Source organism: Salmo trutta, chromosome 33, assembly GCF_901001165.1.
Source record: "Salmo trutta chromosome 33, fSalTru1.1, whole genome shotgun sequence".
NCBI classification, from domain to species: Eukaryota; Metazoa; Chordata; class Actinopteri; order Salmoniformes; family Salmonidae; genus Salmo; species Salmo trutta.
In genome coordinates, this window is record NC_042989.1 from 30,491,252 (window position 1) to 30,514,766 (window position 23,515).

General features: G+C 41.2%; 1 protein-coding gene across 2 annotated transcripts in view; it reads right to left on the bottom strand.

Moving 5' to 3' along the window:
- The window catches only part of LOC115172822 (GTPase IMAP family member 8), a 40,143-nt gene extending 19,073 nt beyond the window's left edge, over positions 1 to 21,070 (bottom strand). Inside the window, exons 1-4 of one of the 2 annotated variants that reach the window (XM_029730608.1) lie at positions 20,965 to 21,070; positions 20,084 to 20,185; positions 8,844 to 9,548; positions 1,995 to 2,699 (exon numbers count right to left, since the gene is read on the bottom strand). In XM_029730608.1, coding sequence (XP_029586468.1) covers positions 1,995 to 2,699; positions 8,844 to 9,548; positions 20,084 to 20,114 — 1,441 coding nt within the window. In that variant the 5' untranslated portion in view covers positions 20,115 to 20,185; positions 20,965 to 21,070. The remainder of the gene's footprint in view (positions 1 to 1,994; positions 2,700 to 8,843; positions 9,549 to 20,083; positions 20,186 to 20,964) is intronic. The other variant, XM_029730609.1, reaches the window with a different exon arrangement.
- Positions 21,071 to 23,515: the final 2,445 nt, after the last annotated feature.

Here is a 23,515-nt window from a genome sequence, read left to right on the forward strand (position 1 = left end):
CCATCACCGTGCAGGACGTTTGGCATTTGCCAGAGAACACCAAGATTGGCAAATTCGCCACTGGCGCACTGTGCTCTTCACAGATGAAAGCAGGTTCACACTGAGCACGTGACAGACGTGACAGAGTCTGGAGACGCCGTGGAGAACGTTCTGCTGCCTGCAATATCCTCCAGCATGACCGGTTTGGCGGTGGGTCAGTCATGGTGTGGGGTGGCATTTCTTTGGGGGGCCGCACAGCCCTCCATGTGCTCGCCAGAGGTAGCCTGACTGCCATTAGGTACCGAGATGAGATCCTCAGACCCCTTGTGAGACCATATGCTGGTGCGGTTGGCCCTGGGTTCCTCCTAATGCAAGACAATGCTAGACCTCATGTGGCTGGAGTGTGTCAGCAGTTCCTGCAAGAGGAAGGCATTGATGCTATGGACTGGCCCGCCCATTCCCCAGACCTGAATCCAATTGAGCACATCTGGGACATCATGTCTCGCTCCATCCACCAACGCCACGTTGCACCACAGACTGTCCAGGAGTTGGCGGATGCTTTAATCCAGGTCTGGGAGGAGATCCCTCAGGAGACCATCCGCCACCTCATCAGAAGCATGGCCAGGCATTGTAGGGAGGTCATACAAGCACGTGGAGGCCACACACACTAATGAGCCTCATTTTGACTTGTTTTAAGGACATTACATCAAAGTTGGATCAGCCTGTAGAGTGGTTTTCCACTTTAATTTTGACTGTGACTCCAAATCCAGACCTCCATGGATTGATAAATTGGATTTTGTTGTCAGCACATTCAACTATGTAAAGAAAAAAGTATTTAATAAGATTATTTCTTTCATTCAGATCTAGGATGTGTTGTTTAAGTGTTCCCTTTATTTTTTGGAGCAGTATATATATATATATATATATAAAAATGAGCTGACACTGAATATCCCTTTGAGCATGAAGTTAGGCTTTATATGGTGTATCAATACACCCAGTCAATACAAAGATATAGGTCTTTCCTAACTCAGTTGCCAGAGAGGAAGGAAACTGCTCAGGAATTTCACCATAAGGTCAATGGTGATTTTAAAACAGTTGCAGAGTTTAATGGCTCTGATAAGAGAAAACTGAGGATGAATCAACAACATTGTAGTTACTCCAAAATGTTGAGTTAAATAATGGAGTGAATAGAAGGAAGCCTGTACAGAATAAAACATATTCCAAAACATTGCATCCTGTTTGCAACAAGACACTAAAGCAATACTGCAAAACATTTTGCAAAGGAATTAACATTTTGTCCTGAATACAAAGTGTTATGTTTGGGGCAAATCCAACACAACACATCACTGCGTACCACTCTCCATATTTTCAAGCATGGTGGTGGCTGCATTATGTTATGGGTATGCTTGTCATCGGCAAGGACTGGAGAGTTTTTCAGGATTAAAAGAAAACAGAATGTAGCTAAGCACAGGCAAAATCCTAGAGGAAAACCTGGTTCAGTCTGCTTTCCAACAGACACTGGGAGACAAATTCACCTTTGAGGAGAACAATAACCCTGAAACACAAGGCCACAAGACCTAAAACACCACTCCATACACTGGAGTTACTTACCAAGACGACAGTGAATGTTCCTGAGTTTCCTATTTACAGTTTTGACTTCAATTTTCATTAAAACCTATGGCAAGAATATGGTTGTCTAGCAATGATCCACAACAAACTTCACAGAACTTGTATCATTTTAAAAAGAATAATGGGCAATATTGCACAATCCAGGTGTGCAAAGCTCTTAGACATACCCAAAGAGACTCACTGCTGTAAGGTGTTTCTAATTACAATTATATACATTTTAATTTTAATCCCACAAATTTGGAAAAAGTCATGGAGAGTGAGTCCATCTATAATTAGGAAAATATGTGTCCTCCTGAGAATTAAAAATTATACTGTCAATGACAAATGTCTGGTGCTTTTATACCTGCCAAGCAGTTTGAAAAATAAACCATGAACAGAAAACTCACCTATAAATGTTCTATGGATCTCTCTCTGTTTCTTCACCCTCATGCACAGCTGTTTAGCTTTGTCTTCCTTTTTTCTCCTCCAAACTTCTATCTTCTCTAGTAGCTCCCTCTTTATCTCAAAATGTCCTCTGTTTCCTGCCACCGTCTCTTCTATCTTCGCCAGCAGTTCTGTGACCTGAGTGACATCCCCTCTGTTCTCATTGTTGAGGACATGATACCTGTTTCCACATTTCTCAACAAGCCACTGGAGGGCTTCCCCTTCTCTCTGAATATGCTGCTCAATGGTTGTGTCTCCCAGACAGTCCCCACGGGTGAACAGCACTATAGTGTGACTCCAGACTTTCTCACTGAGAAGGGTCAAGTGTTCCTCTACTGCTCTTCTGTCTTCCTCAGTGTATAAAAACCCCACCGATATGACAAGGAGGAAAGTGTGGGGTCCTGGGGGACACAGAGACACACTGAGCAAAATCTCCTGTTTAACCAGCTCAGGAGTCCTTTCTACAGGAAGATTCTTCCACCAGCCAGGAGTGTCGACCACAGTGACCTGCCTCCCTGCTACTTCTCTCTGTCTCTTCACACACTGAGCAGTTGTCTTCAGGTCAAACTCCTCTCTGCCCAGTATGGTGTTTCCTGCTGAACTCTTCCCAGATCCTCCTCTGTACCCCAGCAGCACAATCCTTAACTCTGAGAGATGGAGGGAGTCACCTGACAGAGAGAGAGAGAGCGGGATAGATTATTTTCCCCAGTTCACAATGAAAGAGGTACATTTTTACTCTGTATATAGTGTGTCCATTATAATATTCCTCATATGCCATTGTAACATGGAGGATTTAACCACAAATAAAGCTTCCTGTAGCCAATACTACATCACCTTTTCATAGGTGAGGTCCTCGGAACTAAACTAACAATGCACAGGTTATTTACATCAAGGAGTGGAGCTTGGGAATGATCTGCCAGATATCAGATACCAAAATACATTTTCTTTACATCAAGGAGTGGAGCTTGGGAATGATCCGCCAGATATCAGATACCAAAATAAATGGTATTTTTTATAAGAGATTTCAGGTACATTCGAAGACATCTTCAGCTCCAAGCGCTCTGAACAATCACTTCTGACAACAAGCACAACATGGTTACATCATCTCAGTTTTGTCATTAGCACAAGTCCTCATAATCACATCAAGGTATCACATAATATTCACATTCCTATCATCTCTGGCCAATAAAGGCATACCCATCAAATAATACTGAGGAAAGCGTGCCAAGGGAGGAGAACAGCTACCAGTGGAGAGGAACTTCTTACGATTCAGCTCCAGTAGAATTGGGATTATGCCATGGCCACTGCTCCCATCCTCTCAAGGCCTGCCAGCCTGTACACTTGTAAGGGGATCCACTGAATTAATGACAGTGACACATTCAATACAGCATTGGACACTCTTGCCTGCATCTAGGGTGTAATCATTAGTCCAACAGCTGTAAAGAAGAGTTTCTATTGGACAAATTAAGGTATGTTATTCCCTATTTCATTCCGTTTGCTTCGTTTAAGAAAAGTTTTTCAACAGATACAGTTCACTTTCATAGCAGCCACAAACAAACAGCATGATCACTTTGCTCGTTGTATAATTCCTTCTCGTATCTATGCACTCTCCTCCTCTCACCTTTTCCCTTCGCTTGTGGATGTTAGTGCACAACACATCATCTGTCTGTGATTAGGTAAAAAAAACTTTCCAAACCAAACCTTCATATCATAACCGCTACACACAGCCTACATCATTGTCACCATATTAGCTAATGTCATAGTCATCATAGCTACTAGAACTAACACGTTAGTAAACCCGCTCCAAATATGCAGTATACAGTCAGCAAGCAGTTTAGCAGTTACACCGGCGGGCCCCCAAATTACATAGTCTAGTGGGCTTATTGACAATATGATCTGGTAATGAAACAACATGACAGATACCTTTTGTTTTCTACTGTATGTTACACCTGCAATTTTAAACAATACAAGGGTCTTGAAGTAGCCTAGCCTACTTGAACTTGAATTAGGAGCTCAGAAATTCAACTGGGAAACTTAAGTACCCACAGACCATTCCAACTGTTAGGCCTACCTTGAAAATCAGACAATTCCTTAGTTTGGTGCTTGAAAAGTCCTTATCATAATTGTAGCCAATTTATAAGTTCTCCTGCTCCCTTATAATTATCTGTGATTTCATTTTTTATCCGTTTTTGTGAGCGATGTGGCCACTTTCGTTTGTTTCCCGCCGTTTCATTTGAAGGTTGTTGCGCTACTCTGTTGCAGTAAAACCACGTGCATTTATTAAGAGGACGACAACATCTAATGTTGGCTTCAACTTGGCTTTCCATACAAATCCTTCCATTAAAAAAGGAACCTGAATTTAGTTTACTTTCTCATTATAAAAACAGCAATGGTGAGATTCAAATGGTGAGATTAATGTTGCCACTATTCATTTATTATGTGTCTGAATGGCCATGCATACATCCAATCTATTTAGTCAGGCAATGTCCACATTATTCTCACATATTTTGGAATGTAATACTAATTTGAACATCAATGCATTGGCAACGCCTACAAAATTAATTATTCTTAAAGTGGTAATGGCCTACTTTTTTTAATACATTTTTTTACACTTTTTGCATGTTGTATTTTTTGGGGGGGCTTCTACATTAGGCCCTCTATGTACAATTACATAAATTCTACAATTGTATAACTTTGACGTCCTTGAAAATTACAGTTAATTGCTTTAAAAAGTCCTTGAAAGTCCTTGAATTTGACTTACCAATGTCTGTACGAACTCTGCTTAAAGGATGTATAGTCCTAGGCCTACGCTGTTGTATTGTTGGAGTTATGGGCCAATTTGCATACATACACATGTGGAACTGCATGAAAATATTTTACATTTTTGTTTCAAACCATTTTGAACATTTTAACCCAATGTCACACATTGGCCCCATTATTCATAGAAAGACCCGTATTCCATGCCTAACCCATACATACGACTAATAAAACTTTAAACTTGAAGAATGCACCCTCAAATGTATTTTGAATGCATAGATATACGGTTTCAGTCAATTCAGTCAATTGGTTTTACAATAACACAAGTTCTCCCGCTGTTTTTAAAATCATGGAGTATAAATTCCATCTTCTTTAGCTGGAGCGTGAAAGAAATCAGACTAGCTGGATAGTTTTGTATGGAAGTCAATGAGACAAAATGGCAGCAACAATTATTTTTATTTTAACTATGAATGTTTTTAGCTCCTAAAGGTTTTATTTGCACGAACAAAGGCTCACATTATTTCTATTTTCATGTGTACATATGAGACTCGACATTTATATATATTTTAACCTGTTATATTTTAGGAGATTTGTTAGTTACCTGTCGAATTCTAACCGCTAGCTAACTTAACACTAGGTGCTAGCTGGCTAGCCTGCTATTTTGCCCAAGCTATTTTTAGCTTCTGTTATTAGCTGGCAATGGTTTTTGTTACATAGAATATACACATGCCTCTTCTATAATTATTTTTACTGTTAGCCTGTATAAAGAGAGAATTTAACATACTGTTGTAACCTTACAAAAGTATTCACCCCCTTGGTGTTTTTCCTATTTTGTTGCATTACAACCTGTAATTTAAATAGATTTTTATTTGGATTTCATATAATTGACATACACAAAATAGTCCAAATTTGTGAAGTGAAATTAAAAAATTAAAAAAAACGGAAAAGTGGTGCGTGCATATGTATTCATTCCTTTGCTATGAAGCCCCTAAATAAGATCTGGTGCAACCAATTACCTTCAGAAGTCACATAATTACTTAAATAAAGTCCACCTGTGTGCAATCTAAGTGTCACATGATCTATCACATGATCACAGTATATATACACCTGTTCTGAAAGGCCCCAGAGTCTGCAACACCACCAAGCAAGCGGCACCACCAAGCAAGCGGCACCACCAAGCAAGCGGCACTATGAAGACCAAGGAGCTCTCCAAACAGGTCAGGGACAAAGTTGTGGAGAAGTACAGATCAGGGTTGGGTTATAAAAAAATATCCGAAACTTTGAACATCCCACGGAGCACCATTAAATCCATTATTAAAGAATGGAAAGGATATGGCACCACAACACATTTAAATGTCTTGGAATGGCCTAGTCAAAGCCCAGACCTCAATCCAATTGAGAATCTGTGGTATGACTTAAAGATTGCTGTACACCAGTGGATCCCATCCAACTTGAAGGAGCTGGAGCAGTTTTGCCTTGAAGAATGGGCAAAAATCCCAGTGGCTAGATGTGCCAAGCTTATAGAGACAAATTTGCTGTAATTGCTGCAAAAGGTGGCTCTACAAAGTATTGACTTTTTTTGGGGGGGGGGGGGGTGAATAGTTATGCACGGTCAAGTTTTCTGTTTTGTCTTATTTCTTGTTTTTTTTCACACACCCAAAAATATTTTGCATCTTCAAAGTGGTAGGCATGTTGTGTAAATCAAATGATACAAACCCCCCAAAAAATCTATTTTAATTCCAGGTTGTAAGGCAACAAAATAGGATGAATGCCAAGGGCGGTGAATACTTTCGCAAGGCACTGTGGTATATTTGTGGCGAAATGTGACTATGCTTTCAGATGGACCAGAAATCTTCCAACACATTGTATCAAACAAGAAAATAACGGAAAACATATCATCACTTAATGCGCCCAACATACATTTTGTATTCAGACCATTCCAGTTCTAGTGAAGTAATTAAAATGAATTAAAATGACAAATTCTGCCTGGGTCTTTAAGCAAATTATCCCAATTCCAGTTCAGTAGAAGCTTGGGACTAGTTCATGTTGAACATGGATTAAAACAAAATAGCATTGCATAGATCTAAAAGCTGTAAGGTATTTTACATTAACTTTTACATTAGACCTGGCTGAGATGTTGTTGTTGTCTCAGAATACTGTTTATTTTGTATTTTCTTCCCCTATAATGAAAACATATTATAGGCTACATACAACCCAATGGAATGTGTTGTAAATTGAAAGATCTTTAAACAATTTCTAATGAGCGTTACTGAAGTGGCACCAGTGCCTTCGGAAAGTATTCGGAGCCCTTGACTTGTTCCACATCTTGTTACGTTGCAGCCTTATTCTAAAATTGATTAAACATTTTTTTTCTCATCAATCTACACACAATACCCCATACTGACAAAGCGAAAACAGGTTTTTAGGAATTTTTGTAAATGTATTAAAATTATAAACAGAAACACCTTATTTACATAAGTATTCAGACCCTTTGCTATGAGACTCGAAATTGAGCTCAGGTGCATCCTGTTTCCATTGATCGTGCTTGAGATGTTTCTACAACTTGACTGGAGTCCACCTGTGGTAAATTCAATTGGTTGGACATGATTTGGAAAGGCACATACCTGTCTCTATGAGGTCCCACAGTTGACAGTGCATGTTAGAGCAAAAACCATGCCATGAGGTCGAAGGAATTGTCCGTAGAGCTCCGAGACAGGATTGTGTCGAAGCACAGATCTGGGGAAAGGTACCAAACATTTCTGCTGCATTGAAGGTCCCCAAGAACACAGTGGCCTCCATCATTCTTACATGGAAGAAGTTTGGAACCACCAATACTCTACCTAGAGCTGGCCGCCTGGCCAAACTGAGCAATCGTGCAAGAAGGGCCTTGGTCAGGTAGGTGACCAAGAACCCGATGGACACTATGACAGAGCCTCAGAGTTCCTCTGTGGAGATGGGAGAACCTTCCAGAAGGACAACCATCTCTGCAGCACTCCACCAATCAGGCCTTTGTGGTAGAATGGCCACAGTAAAAAGACACATGACAGCCAGCTTGGCACCTAAAGGACTCTCAGACCATGAGAAACAAGATTCTCTCGTCTGTTGAAACCACGATTGAACTCTTTGGCCTGAATGCCAAGCGTCACATCTGGAGGAAACCTGGCACCATCCCTACGGTGACGCATGGTGGTGGCAGCATCATGCTGTGGGGATGTTTTTCAGCTGCAGGGACCAGGAAACTAGTCAGGATTGAGGGAAAGATGAACGGAGCAAAGTACAGAGAGATCCTTGATGAAAACCCACTTCAGAGCGCTCAGGACCACCTTCCAACAGGATAAAACCCTAAGCACTGAGAAAATACAATGCAGGCGTGTCTTCGGGACAAGTTTCTGAATGTCCTTGACAGGCTCAGCCAGAGCCCAGACTTGACTTGGACCCGAACGAACATCTCTAGAGACCTGAAATTAGCTGTGAAGCGACACTACCCATTCAACCTGACAGAGCTTGAGAGGATCTGCAGAAAAGAATGGGAGAAACTCCCCAAATACAGGTGTGCCAAGCTTGTAGCGCCATACCCAAGAAGACTTGAGGCTGTAATCAGTGCCAAAAGTGCTTGAATAAAGTACAGATTAAGGGGTCTGAATACTTATGTAAATGTATATTTTAGTTTCTGCTTTGTCATTATAGGGTATTGTGTGTAGATTGATGAGAGGAAAAAACTATTTAATCAATATTAGAATAAGGCTGTAACGTAACAAAATGTGGAAAACGTCAAGGGGTCTGAATACATTCCGAATGCACTGTATAATGTAGGAGCTATTCTGAACGTTTCAAAACCCAATCAAATTAATTTTGCCCCTGGAGCAGATCTGCCCTGAGAACAGTTTTGACTTAGTAAAACTGCAATGAGCTACCAATCGCAGACTGTAGCTTTAGTAACCCCATATTGTATTATAACTTAGGTCACTCTACCTGGTGTATACCAGATGCCATCAGTAGAAAAATTCAAAGACCCTGAGCAGAGACAAAAAAATATAATAATTAAACAATCTCACCCATTAGCGATCTGAGGGTCTTTCTCTGTTCCTGAACCTTCATCAGTCTCTGTTTTGCTCTCTCTTCCTCTGCTTTCCTTTTCTCTTCTATCTCCAGTAGTATCTCTCCCTTTATCTCATAACGTCCTCCTCTGTTTCCTGCCACCGTCTCCTCTATGTTATTCAGCAGCTCTGTGATCTGCATGCCGTCACCCCTGTTTTTATTGTTGAAGACATGATACCTGTTTCCACATTTCTCAACAAGCCACTGGAGGGCCTCCCCTTGTCTCGCAATGTGCTGCTCAATGGTTGTGTCTCCTAGAAAGTCCCCATGGGTGAACAGCACTATAGTGTGACTCCAGACTTTCTCACTGAGAAGTTCCATGTGTTCCTCTACTGCTCTTCTGTATTCCTCAGTGAATGAGTCATCCACATCTATGACAAGGAGGAAAGTGTGGGGTCCTGGGGGACACAGAGAAACACTGAGCACAATCTCCTGTTTAACCAGCTCAGGAGTCCTCTCTACAGGTTGATTAGCCCACCAGCCAGGAGTGTCGACTACAGTGACCTGCCTCCCTGCTACTTCTCCCTGTCTCTTCACACACTGAGCAGCTGTCCTCAGGTCAAACTCCTCTCTGCCCAGGATGGTGTTTCCTGATGAAGTCTTCCCAGCTACTCTGTATCCCAGCAGCACAATCCTCAGCTCTGAGAGATGGAGGTAGTCACCTGGCATTATGGAATACAAAAACCATGAAATAAGCTGAAGCACAATGAAATCATACAGCGTTCATCACAAAACATTTTGGCCCACGACCCCATTTTGATATCTGTAAATTCTTGTGACCCCAACCATGTGAAAAAAAATAATGTAATTAACAGCCAATGTTTACTTTTTAATTGGGGCTATGGCAGTCAATTTCAAAACCTTCTAACAGTATTTCTGATTGTATTCTCAATCACCTCTACCTTACCTGACACCATAGACCCTCTTCAATTTGCTCACCACCCAAATAGATCCACAGACAATAAAATTGCCATGGTACTGCACATGCCCTATTCCGTCTGAACAAGAGGAATACCTATGTAAGAATGCTTTTCAGTGACTATAGCTCAGCGTTCAACACCATAAAACCCTCCAAGCTCATCATTAAGCTCGGGGCCCTGGGTCTGAACCCCGGGATATGCAACTGGGTCCTGGACTTCCTGACAAGCCACTCCCAGGTGGTGAAGGTAGGAAACAATACCTCCACTTCGCTGATCCTCAACACAGGCCCCACAAGGGTGCGTGCTCAGCCCCTCCTGTACTTCCTGTTCACCCGTGACTATGTGGCCATGCACGCCTCCAACTCAATCATCAAGTTTGCAGACGACAACAGTAGTAGGCCTGATTACCAACAATGATGAGACAGCCTACAGGGAGGAGGTGAGGGCCCTGGGAGAGCGGTGTCAGGAAAATAACCTCTCACTCAACGTAAACAAAACAAAGGAGCTGATCGTGGACTTCAGGAAACAACAGAGGGAGCATGCCCCTATCCACATGGACGGGACCACAGTGGAGAAGGTGGAAAGCTTCAAGTTCCTCGGCGTCCACATCACTGATGATCTGAAATGGTCCACCTACACAGACAGTGTGGTGAAGAAGGCACAACAGCGCCTCTTCAACCTCAGGAGGCTGAAGAAATTTGGCTTGGCCCCAAAAACCCTCACAGACTTTCACAGATGCACAGTTGAGAGCATCGTGTTGTGCTGTATCACCATCTGGTATGTCAACTGCAGCGCCCGCCACAGCAGGGCTCTCCAGAGGGTGGTGTGGTCTGCCCAACGCATCACTGGGGGCAAACTACCTGCTCTCCAGGACACCTACAGCACCCAATGTCACAGAAAGGCCAAAAAGATCATCAAGGACATTAACCACCCGAGCCATAGCCTGTCCACCCCGCTATCATCCAGAAGGTGAGATCAGTACAGGTGCATCAAAGCTGGGATGAGAGACTGAAAAACAGCTTCTATCTTAAGGCAATCAGACTGTTAAATAGCCATCACTAGCCGGCTTCCACCCAGTTACGCAACCCTCCACCTTAGAGGCTGCTGCTCTATATACAGTTGAAGTTGGAAGTTTACATACACTTAGGTTGGAGTCATTAAAACTCGTTTTTCAACCACAATTTTGGCAAGTCGGATAGGACATCTACTTTGTGCATGACACAAGTAATTTTACCAACAATTGTTTACAGACAGATTATTTCACTTATAATTCACTGTATCACAATTCCAGTGGTCAGAAGTTTACATACACTAAGTTGACTGTGCCTTTAAATAGCTTGGAAAATTCCAGAAAAAGATGTCATGGCTTTAGAAGCTTCTGATCGGCTAATTGACATCATTTGAGTCAATTGGAGGTGTACCTGTGGATGTATTTCAAGGCCTACCTTTAAACTCAGTGCCTCTTTGCTTGACATCATGGGAAAATTTAAACACATGAGCCAAGACCTCAGAAAAAAGATTGTAGACCTCCACAACCTGGTTCATCCTTGGGAGCAATTTCCAAATGCCTGAAGGTACCACGTTCATCTGTACAGACAATAGTACACAAGTATAAACACCATGGGACCACGCAGCCGTCATACCGCTCAGGAAGGAGATGTGTTCTGTCTCCTATTGATGAACGTACTTTGGTGCAAAAAGTGCAAATCAATCCCAGAACAACAGCAAAGGACATTGTGAAGATGCTGGAGGAAACAGGTACAAAAGTATCTATATACATAGTAAAACGAGTCCTATATCGACATAACCTGAAAGGCCGCTCAGCAAGGAAGAAGCCACTGCTCCAAAACTGCCCTGAAAAAGCCAGACTACGGTTTGCAACTGCACATGGAAACAAAGATCATACTTTTTGGAGAAATGTCCTGTGGTCTGATGAAACAAAAATAGAACTGTTTGGCCATAATGACCATCGTTATGTTTGGAGGAGAAAGGGGAAGGCTTGCAAGCCAAAGAACACCATCCCAACTGTGAAGCACAGGGTGTGGCAGCACCATGTTGTGGGGGTGCTTTGCTGCCGGAGGGCTGGTGCACTTCACAAAATAGATGGCATCAAGTGAAAGGAAAAGTTTGTGGATATATTGAAGCAACATCTCAAGACATCAGTCAGATAGTTAAAGCTTGATCGCAAATGAGTTTTCTAAGTGGACAATGACCCCAAGCATACTTCCAAAATTGGAGCAAAATGGCTTAAGGACAACAAAGTCAAGGTATTGGAGTAGCCATCACAAAGCCCTGACCTCAATCCTATAGAAAATTTGTGGGCAGAACTGAAAAAGCGTGTGCGAGCAAGGAGGCCTACAAACCTGACTCATTTACACCAGCTCTGTCAGGAGGAATGGGCCAAAAGTCACCCAACTTATTGTGGGAAGCTTGTGCAAGGCTACCCGAACCGTTTGACCCAAGTTAAACAATTTAAAGGCAATGCTACCAAATACTAATTGAGTGTATGTACACTTCTGACCCACTGGGAATGTGATGAAAGAAATACAAGCTGAAATAAATCATTCTCTCTACTATTATTTTGACATTTCACATTCTTAAAATAAAGTGGTGATCCTAACTGACCTAAGACAGGGAATTTTTACTAGGATTAAATGTCAGGAATTGTGAAAAACTGAGTTGAAATGTGTTTGGCTAAGGTGTATGTAAACTTCCGACTTCAACTGTACATAGACTTGGAATCACTGGCCACTTTAATAATGGAACACTAGTCACTTTAATAATGTTTAAATAATGTTTACATACTGCTTCACTCATTTCATATGTATATACTGTATTATATTCTACTGTATTTTAATCAATGCCACCCCGACATTGCGCGATCTAATATTCATATATTTCTTAATTCCATTATTTTCGATTCAAATCAAATCAAATTGTACTTGTCACATGTGCCGAATACAACAGGTGTAGACCTTACAGTGAAAGGGTTACTTACAAGCCCTTAACGAACAACGCAGTTTTAAGAAAATACCTAAAAAAAGTATGAAATAAGAATAACAAATAATTAAAGAGCAGCAGTAAATAACAATAGTGGGGCTATATACAGGGGGTACCGGTACATAGTCAATGTGCGGGGGCACCGGTGTCAAGGTAATTGAGGTAATATGTACATGTAGGTAGAGTTATTAAAGTGACTATGATAATAACAACAGAGAGTAGCAGCAGCGTAGAAGAGGGGGAGAGAGCAATGCAAATAGTCTGGGTAGCCATTTGATTAGATGTTTAGGAGTCTTATGGCTTGGGGGTACAATCTGTTTAGAAGCCTCTTCGACCTAGACTTTGTGCTCCGGTACACAGCTTGCAATGCGGAGTCTTTGACAATTTTTAGGGCCTTCCTCTGACAACACCTGGTATAGAGGTCCTGGTATAGAGGTATGCTCTGGTTTGAGTCGCGTTGTACAAACTGGCAAGAGCTATCCGAGCTAGAGGTTAGCTGATGACCGCTAGCAGTGGCTAGCTTCTGTTGGGGGATTCCGAATACGAGGTGAATAATGCTTTAGAAAAAAAACAGATCCGCACCACATTGGGTGAGGAGGGTTGCAGGAGAGTGTTTTGAAGTTGAGTTTTAGAAAAAATATAAAAAAGATATGCGAAGAAAAGATAAAAAATATATATACACGGGACACAACAAGACGAGGACCAAAGACGTCTGACTGTTACACCATCTTGGATGACTGTGTGGCGGTAATGACTGCAAACTTAATCTGCAAACTTAATGATGGTGTTGGAGTCATGCCTGGACATGCAGTCATGAGGGAACAGGGAGTACAGGAGGGGACTGAGCACGCACCCCTGAGGGACCCCGTGTTGAGGATTATCGTGGCGGATGTGTTGTTACCTATCTTTACCACCTGATGGCGGCCCGTCAGGAAGTCCAGGATCCAGTTGCAGAGGGAGGTGTTTAGTTCCAGGGTCCTGAGCTTATTGATGAGCTTTGAGGGCACTATGGTGTTGAACGCTGAGCTGTAGTCAATGAATAGCATTCTCACATAAGTGTTCCTTTTGTCCAGGTGTGAAAGGGCAGTGTGGAGTGCAATAGAGATTGCATCATCTGTGGATCTGCTGGGGCGGTATGCAAATTGGGGGTGGTCTAGGGTTTCTGGGATAATGGTGTTGATGTGAGCCATGACCAGCCTTTCAAAGAATTTCCTGGCTACAGACGTGAGTGCTACGGATCGGTAGTCATTTAGGTAGGTTACATTAGTGTTCTTGGGCACAGGGTGTTCTGCTTGAAACCTGTTGGTATTACAGACTCATACAGTGAGAGGTTGAAAATGTCAGTGAAGACACTTGCCAGTTGGTCAGCGCATGCTCGGAGTACACGTCCTAGAAATCCTTCTGGACCTGCGGCCTTGTGAATATTGACTTGCTTGAAGGTCTTACTCACATTGGCTGCGGAGAGCGTGATCACACAGTCGTTCGGAACAGCTGGTGCTCTCATGCATGTTTCAGTGTTACTTGCCTCGAAACGAGCATAGACGCTATTCAGCTCATCTGGTAGGCTCGTGTCACTGGGCAGCTCTCTGCTGTGCTTCCCTTTGTAGTCTGGAATGGTTTGCAAGCCCTGCCACATCCAACAAGCGTCGGAGCCGGTATAGTACGATTTGATGTTAGTCCTGTATTGAAGCTTTTTCTGTTTGATGATTCGTCGGAGAGCATAGCTGTCACGTGTGCTCCCTCTCTGGTCTCTAGGTCACCAGGCTGCTCGTTATGGTGCACACCTGTCACCAGCGTTACGTGCATCTGCGCATAATGACACTCACCTGGACTCCATCACCTCCTTGATTACCTGCCCTTTATATGTCACTCCCTTTAGTTTTTTCCCAAGTCGTCATTGTTTCTGTTTCTGTGTCATGTTGGTGCGCTGTTCGTGTTTCTTGTTGTGTTTTTAAATGTCACTCCCTTTGGTTTCTTGTTGTGTTTCTTGTTGTGTTTCTTGTTGTAAATGTATTCACTCCCTGAACTTGCTTCCCGACTCTCAGCGAACATCGTTACAATAGCGGGATTTCTTATTTTTACTTTTAGATTTGTGTGTATTGTTGTGAATCATTTTTAGATACTACTGCACTGTTGGAGCTAGGAACACAATAATGTCGCTACACCCGCGACAACATCTGCTAAATATGTGTATGTGACCAAAAAAATGTGATTTGATTTAGTCTGTTCCTCTCTTGATTAAAAAAATCTTTGTTGTTCAGTTAGAGTTCCTCTTGATTGGTTATAGCATCAATTCTTGGTTTCAGTGTTATCTGACAAAGGTATTGATGTGAGTTTCTGTGCCTCTGCTTCCCCACACATTGTTTTCACCTGTCACGTCCTGACCATAGTAAGATGTTATTTTCTATGGTAGAGTAGGTCAGGGCGTGACAGGGGGTGTTTTTCTATGTTTTGTATTTCTATGTTCATGTTCTAGTTTTGTATTTCAATGTTGGTTTTGTTTGGAATGATCTCCAATTAGAGGCAGCTGGTCCTCGTTGTCTCTAAATTGGAGATCATACTTAAGTAGGTTTTTTTTTCCACCTGGTGTTGTGGGATCTTGTTTTTGCACAGCTCTGTAAAGCCTGCAGAACGTGACGTTCGGTTTCCGTTATTTGTTGTTTTGCTTTAGTGTTCTGAGTTTAAATAAATATTTATCATGAGCACGCAACACGCTGCACCTTGGTCTACTCATTACGACAAACGTCACAGAAGATTCGTAATGAGCAGACCAAGGTGCAGCGTGTTGCGTGCTCATGATGTTAACAATACGTAGTGTTTAACTTACTTACTAGGAACCAAGCAAGTAAGTACTACATACTTATTTTGTAATAAGATAAGTAAGCATGAGTAAGTAAGAAGGTAAGTACAAGTAAGTACCAGCTTATTACTATGTCACGCCAGTCTCTTTCAAAGTAATATGTAAGAAACACCAATGAACATACATAGTAATGTATTATTTATTACCACATAATTACCAAATAAATACCTTCAAGCTATCCTCTTGTGTTGATATTCTCCCCCAGTTTTTATGTACTTCACCTTTAGTTACATTGTATATTCGTAGTAACAGGGCTGTAAAATGAAGTGGTGTCTTTTTCCACGTAGATACAATGTAGTTACTTGTGAGTTACCACTGCATTGGTTGACTCTATCCCATGAAGACAAGAGCAAATCTGTCCGTGATCTTACCCAATTATTACATGGTACCACCTTCACATTTACAGGGTAGATACGAAGTAAGAGGGCTGTAAAATGAAGCTGTTACTTATACCATGTAAATACCAGATACTTTCAACTTTACTCCAGTACAATATAACAAAGTGATCCAGTTTGTCAAAGTGGGAAATGTTTTCACAATTATGGCAAGCATTCTTGAATTAAAATCAATCAAACAAACCTAGCTAGTTAAGTAGAAACATGTTTGTATTCGCAATCATATCAAAGACCTAGCATGACAACAAAAGTGAATTGCATTATTCTATATGTGAATATGTGGAAATGATTTTTTTATTTGCTACATACAGCAAGTTATTGTATCCACATTACATGAATATAGTCATTTAGACATTTAGGGGCTCCCGAGTGGTGCAGTGGTCTAAGACACTGCATCTCCGTGCAAGAGGCGTCACTGCAGTACCTGGTTTGTATCCAGGCTGCATCACATCCGGCCGTGATTGGGAGTTCCACAGGGGGCGGCTCACAATTGGCCCAGCGTCGTCCGGGTTTGGCCGGGATAGGCCATCAGTGTAAATAAGAATTTGTTCTTTACTGACTTGCCTAGTTAAATAAAGGTTAAATAAAACAAATCTATATAAAGCACATAAATATGACTAAATAGCTAGGTAGACTGTATAGATTCCAATCAGAAGCTAACATAGAAGCTGCTAGTCAAAGCAAATTGACTTGCAGAAATAGCTAGCTATCTGACAATTTCATTTAACAGAAAAAGTGCCACAAAGGAATTGTAACAGAGTATACACAAACTATACATATAAGTAACATTTTCACAAGCGTATTATCGAGTAAGAAAACAATATCTTACGACTCTCCCTCTCTCCCTCCCACTTCTTCCAACGGCTAATCCGAACATAGGTAGCAAATTCAGCATCGGCTCTAGGTATAGTTTAATGCTGATGTGCATAACCGATGTCAAAGCTGACGTGCATACCTGTATAACGCAGGTAGATGACGAAATGATGCCACGAAAAATACAGCGCTACACGTGCAACACAGCATTCCTAACCTAGCCCACAATGTCTGCTCTGTGGATCTATTTTGAAGTTTCAAAGGAAGATAACAGAAAGGCCATATGCAACGTTTGTGCTGCTATTATTTCCCTAGGAGGGGAGAAAGTGAAATCTTTCAATACCACTAACCTAATTACTCATTTGAAAGTGCATCACCCCCAGACATTCAGCGACTAGTTAGAACAAAAGCAGAAAAAAACTAAGTGCACACTTCCAACAACTAAATAAGTTCAAGTCGAGCAGTCATTTGAAAGAGTAGGAACATTTCAGCTAGACAACTCAAAGGCGAAATCCATTAATGCCAAGATAATTGAATTCATTGGCCTTGACAATCAACCGTTCTTTGCCGTGGATGATGTTGGCTTTCACCGACTGGTCAAGCGAGTAGGCCCTATTTTTCAGATGTTGCCCTACCGGAGTTACACAGTATTGTTGAAAAGCACATCCATGAGCTACTTGCTATGGGCATCACTGCTATTAGCTTCACGACTGACATTTGGACCAGTGTTGTCAGCCCCATGAGCATGCTAAGTCTGACAACACAGTGGATCGACCAGGATTTTCTACTAAGGAAAGCCGTATTGCATGCTCAAGAATGTGCTGGTTCTCATACCGCTGCTGCCATTTCAATGGCATTTGAGAATATGTTTGAAATCCCCAAGAACAAAGTACACGCTGTGCTACGTGATAATGCACGTAACACTCTCTTTTGAGTGCTAAGGTATTGTTTTCTTACTAGATAATATGCGTGTGGAAATGTTGCATGTACTGTAGTTAATATAAGTAGACATGCACTCATAATTGACTGTAGCGCATATAAAGCACCCACAAGCTACCGGTGGCTGAAAACACAATCGTCGCGGGTCGAATGAGTGATACATTTCCAGGCAAGGGCGGTCCATTTAAAATGAATTCCTTCCTCCCTCGCCCTGCAAGTGTCAACTCGTCAGACGTCATGATACGTCATCAGATGTGTCCACTTCATTTGAAGGCTGAGGGGAGAGGGTGTCTTTTAAGTGTATGGAATGCAGCCCAGTTCTCGGGGGCCGGAGTGGTGTCACACCTTTTCCCCATCCCTAGGAAACACAACAGATTAAACAAATTGTATTCCCCAACTAAAAATCATGATTAGTCGATTATTGGAGTCAGGTGTGTTAGCTGGGGCTGGGGCAAAAATGTGACACCAATCAGGCCCCCGAGCACAGGAGGCTTCTGAGGGGAGGACGGCTCAAAATAATAGCCATGACGGAGCGAATGGAATGCATCAGACAGGTTTGACCAGCATCAGACCAGCATAGACCAGCATGCACCAGCTAGAAATGTATGCTGGTCTTTTTTTCATCAGGGAAGCTTCTCTGACTGCCCCCATCTAGGAAGCAAGAGCTATCTTCCTACCCGATGGGCCCTCCCCCATGCCTTTGCAGTTTTTATCAACAATGTATTCTGTCCATCTGATTTCATCGTCACTGAATGGGGAATAAGTGAGGAAACAACATCATCTTCAGAAACAGAGGTTGCACCTAACTCTTGTTACCGGGTCACACAGCAAACTGTTGTTTGCTTCCACATTTTACACATGGCCCTTCTTTGACTTACATTTTGCCATGTGTTTCTGTACTAAACACACAAAGCATCTTCCAATCTTCTTCAGTTTCTCTTTGCATGATTTGTATAAGTTGCCTTACTGCACAAGCTGGACATCATTCACAAGTGATAAAACATCCTTCACAAGTGATAGGCTAATATCGTCACCCATCAGACTATTCTTAATTTAATGTAGTCTTTATATACACTATCGGTCAAAAGTTTTAGAACACCTACTCATCCCCCGACTTAACCAAATTGAGATGGTTTGGGATGAGTCGAACCGTAGAGTGAAGGAAAAACAGCCAACCAGTGCTCAGCATATGTGGGAACTCTTTCAAGACTGTTGGAAAAGCATTCCAAGTGAAGCTGAATGCCAAGAGTGTGCAAAGCTGTCATCAATGTGGCTATTTGAAGTATCTGAAATATAAAATATATTTTGATTTGTTCAACATTTCATTCCATGTGTGTTATTTCATAGTTTTGATGTCTTTACTACTATTCTACAATGTAGAAAATAGTTTAAAAAAAAGAAAAACCCTTAAATGAATAGGTGTTCTAAAACTTTTGACTGGTAGAGTATACTAAATAATATATTTGTGAGATTAGTTTTGATTTAGAATAGACTATTATCATGCACCTGTCAGGGGTATGGGGAAAAATACATGTCATCTATGCACTTAAATAGCTAATGAGGGACGCTTTTCCCGTGGTTAATTTTCATGCCAGGCAGGGGGGCTCTACTAATGTTGTAAAGCGAAGCAATGTGCTTAATATTAGAAAAGTTGAGAAAAAAATATAGCGGGCCTAGCCTATAGAAAGCTGATGGGATCCTCCTATTTTTATTAGAGGCCATCAAACTTTGTTTTCTCACACAATTACGTAGTCTATAGAAATGGGCTCTCATTAAGGTTTTGATTAGATTTTTGAATAGATTTCCATTGATGTCAGAGTGATTAGAGGGACAATAGAGTGATGAGTACCAGGCAGTTAGCAAGTTTGGTAGGCTACTAATGAGCAGCATCAGAGAAGCCTAATTACTGTGACTAAACAGTCATGTGGAATTTGACTGTCATCATGACTCGTGACCGCCAGTGTGGCGGTAATAAGGTCACTGTAACAGCCCTACTCTCTCCCTACTCTGAACCTCCCTCTGTAGGAAACTAAGTATCTCAGACACTTTCCATTCATCATCTACTCTCCTCTGACGATTATAATCAAGAGCTACTGTATGTCCTCTGGAGTCATCTGCAGTAAGATTGGGCATAGTTGGCATCCATGTCTCTACACCCAGTGATCCCAAGCTCCTAATCTAAATTTCACATTCATCATATAGCTGAGTACAGATCATTTTGATGAGTACAAAATAAATACAAATATTTATGTTTAATTTGTAGATATTACCTGACGGTGTGTGTAATCCACTGGCAGCCATTGTTGCATGCTGAGTCTCTCTTTCTCTCCTTCTGCCTCCCTCCAGCCTGGAACTGTAATTTACTCCTGCAGCTGAAGTAGATCGGATAGGAAAATTATTTATTTTCTCATGTCAAAAACACCCTTCTGATTGCATACAGTAGGTGTCCACTACATCATCATGAGGACACAGTGGTTTATCAACAGGAAGAGAGCCTACAGATTTGACCTGTCGCCTGTCAGCACGTGACAGAAAAGAAAGCATAGCCTGCATATGACACAAGGCTGGGTGCTGTATGGAGAGTCTATCTGAAGGGTAAATGACGCCACCTGGCTGTCTTACAGACTGGAACTTAATAAGACTCGAGAGGCCTGATATAGTCAGCGGGCCTAATAAGGTTCTTCTGTTAGTTCACAGAAACTATTGAGCAAAACAACCAACAAAAAGAAAATACATAGCTGAGGGTCAAGTAGTTTCTGCAGATGAGCAAATTATAAGCAGGTATGATCTGGAGTCCAACTTCCTGTTGTTGCACAGTACCCTAGTCAGTTCTTATCATAGTCTTACTTTGATAAACATAAGTTGTCTAGTCTTAATTTTCCCTCTCATCATTATTAATCAAACACTTAACAAAAGAATGAGTCATTTAAAGTGGATGGAAACATTTTCATAGCCAGAAAAGATTAACTATGGGAGAGATAGCATCTACGTAGAGTGAACATAATATAGTTGTCATATACTGGACTAGCGGACTAATGCCTACAATGAATTGTTTAAAATATATTTGATTGTTTATGATAAACATAATTGTCCTACTGGTTCCCAACAAATACTAAATAAAAACTCTAAAGATAAAGAATAGTTTACATACCTTCTCCACAGACATTCTACAAAACGAGTAAGTGAAAGTAAAATAGATGTGGGGCAGCATTTTCCTCTGTGGCCCCTCCCATCCAACTCTATGATACAATCCCCTACAGGAAGACCTGACTTCAGACTGCTTTAATTAGAATCAGTGTTGTTGTTGTAGAAAATGTTTTAGATATGATCACTGTGAGTATTAGTTCTCTAGAGTCTAAGACGTTGGGGGCAAAAAAGAGTCCAAAAGGAATAAGGTTTTGAAGTGTCTGTCCTATATCTAGGAGATATAAGAAACCTCAGGAAATATACAGTACAGGTCAAAAGTTTGGACACACCTACTCATTCAAGGGTTTTTCTTTATTTTTACTATTTTCTACATTGTAGAATAATAGTGAAGACATCAAACTATGAAATAACACATATGGAATCATGTAGTTTTGATGTCTTCACTATTATTACAATGTAGAAAATAGTCAACATAAAGAAAAACCCTGGAATGAGTAGGTGTGTCCAGACTTTTAACTGGCACTGTATATGTATATATTTTTTTACACATATTTAAGCCTTTTTTTTAGGTAGGCGCAAAACTGGCTCCATACTTCCATTCATTTTTTAAAACTCAGGAAATACTATACATGCTCTCTCTGCCTTTGGTTTCACATCATGACATGTTCACTACAGGGAGGAGAGTTGATGCATACACATCCATCAACAATCCTCTTTGAATTTATTTAGAGACTTGTTTTCAAGATACAGTTATTTTTAAACAAGATTGTTTATCTACAACATAACACAGTGCTAGAGTAATGGACTCTGTGCATCTCAGAAACAAACTAAAGAGGACAGACAACCAAGACATAAGACAAAATTACTTTGTTCATATGGATCTTTCATAGAAAGAACACAGTCAGGCTGCTTTACCAGAAAATTCACTAGTGCTTTAACATACTTGGAACAAATCTTGTGACAATAAAGTAATGGGAAAAGCAGGGGAGCAACTTTCCCTGGGGACAGGGGGGAAATGACCCCAGATTCTTGAAATGTTTGTCCCCCCCAGTTGAATCATTCCATTGGGATACAAAAAGCGGCATCGGTGTGCTTTAGGACCAGGCTGTTTGGTGGTCTCAGGCGGCTGGATTTAGGACCAAGCAGACACCACAGAGCATGCAAACAAAGGCAGCTGTTGTCTATGTGTGTTGTGCTTTTTCTCTGAGTTGCAAAAGCAAGTAGAGCAAAAACGGTCTACTCTTAACTGACTGATATAGCTGGCAAGGTAACTGCAGTTTAATTTAACAGGAAAAAAAGTATTTATTCCCAGTGCTGAGCTAGTAGTGTAACTGACATGTAACGTTAGCTAGTGTTTCATCCCCTCTCGACTGAAGTTCTGTCTGAAGTGAATGAACTAGCTAGCTAGCTAGCTAGCTAGTAGCTACCGCAGCCAGTTCAGCTCTAGCCTCTAGCTATCTGTCAGGTAGAAGTGTCTAACAGCTGTTGTGTGTATGGAAATGTTTTGTAGCCTTTTTTTTGTTCCATTTCAACAGCAGTAAATGAACTTGACCTGTTTTCTCCAGTTGATGTACCATTAGGGCTAGCCAAAAGTTGGCTGATGCTATATATCATTTTTTGCCCCAATCACAGTCAGTACATCAATGTAACGTTATTGATCTGATAGTTTCCCTAACTAATTCCTGACTTTTTACACTGAAACTGTATGAACAACTCTACAGGCTTTACTGTCATGATGCACAGTCAGTACACAACACTATGTTCATCATGTCTTAGCAGGATCAGATGGTGACAGGTGTCCCTGCAGGGTCAGACAGCCAGGGAAGACCAGTCGATGGAGCTCACGTTTATTTTGCAGTATATTAGAACAATCGGTTAATAGATACAAAATTCCATCTTGAGTTGATGGGTAGGCTACAGTCTGGGAATAATGGTAATTTCAATAATTCAACACTTGGTTCTATTCTTGGAAAATACAATGTATAAATGTACACCAAGGTAATTCTTCATTATGCCTCATCTGAGCAGGATCAGATGGTGACAGGGATCTCAGCAGTGTCAGGCAGCCAGGGAAGAGCAGTCTGTGACGACACTGAAGTTCACTTTTATTCACTTTATTCTCTCTGTGCAGCCAATACTGGACAAGCCAGAAGCTTCAAATAATACAACTATTTTAAGGTAGTCTGACAAACCTCTAAAGTTGATTTCCAAACTGTAGGGTTGATAGGCTTTTCACGATGACACAAAACATAAAAAATAAAATGTGATGAAGACCTAGGAGACACTATTGATGATGATGAATGGATACAGATATGTTTCAATGCCCAGTCATGTTCATATAATCTCAGACATAAATTACCGCAGTTTAAGACCATCCATAGAATGTACTACAGTGCCATTCAAAAGTATTCACCCCCTTGGCGTTTTTCCTATTTTGTTGCATTACAACCTAAAATTTAAATAGATTTTTATTTGGATTTCATGTAATGGACATACACACAATATTACAAATTGGTGAAGTGAAATGAAAAAAAATAACGTTTCAAAAAATTCAG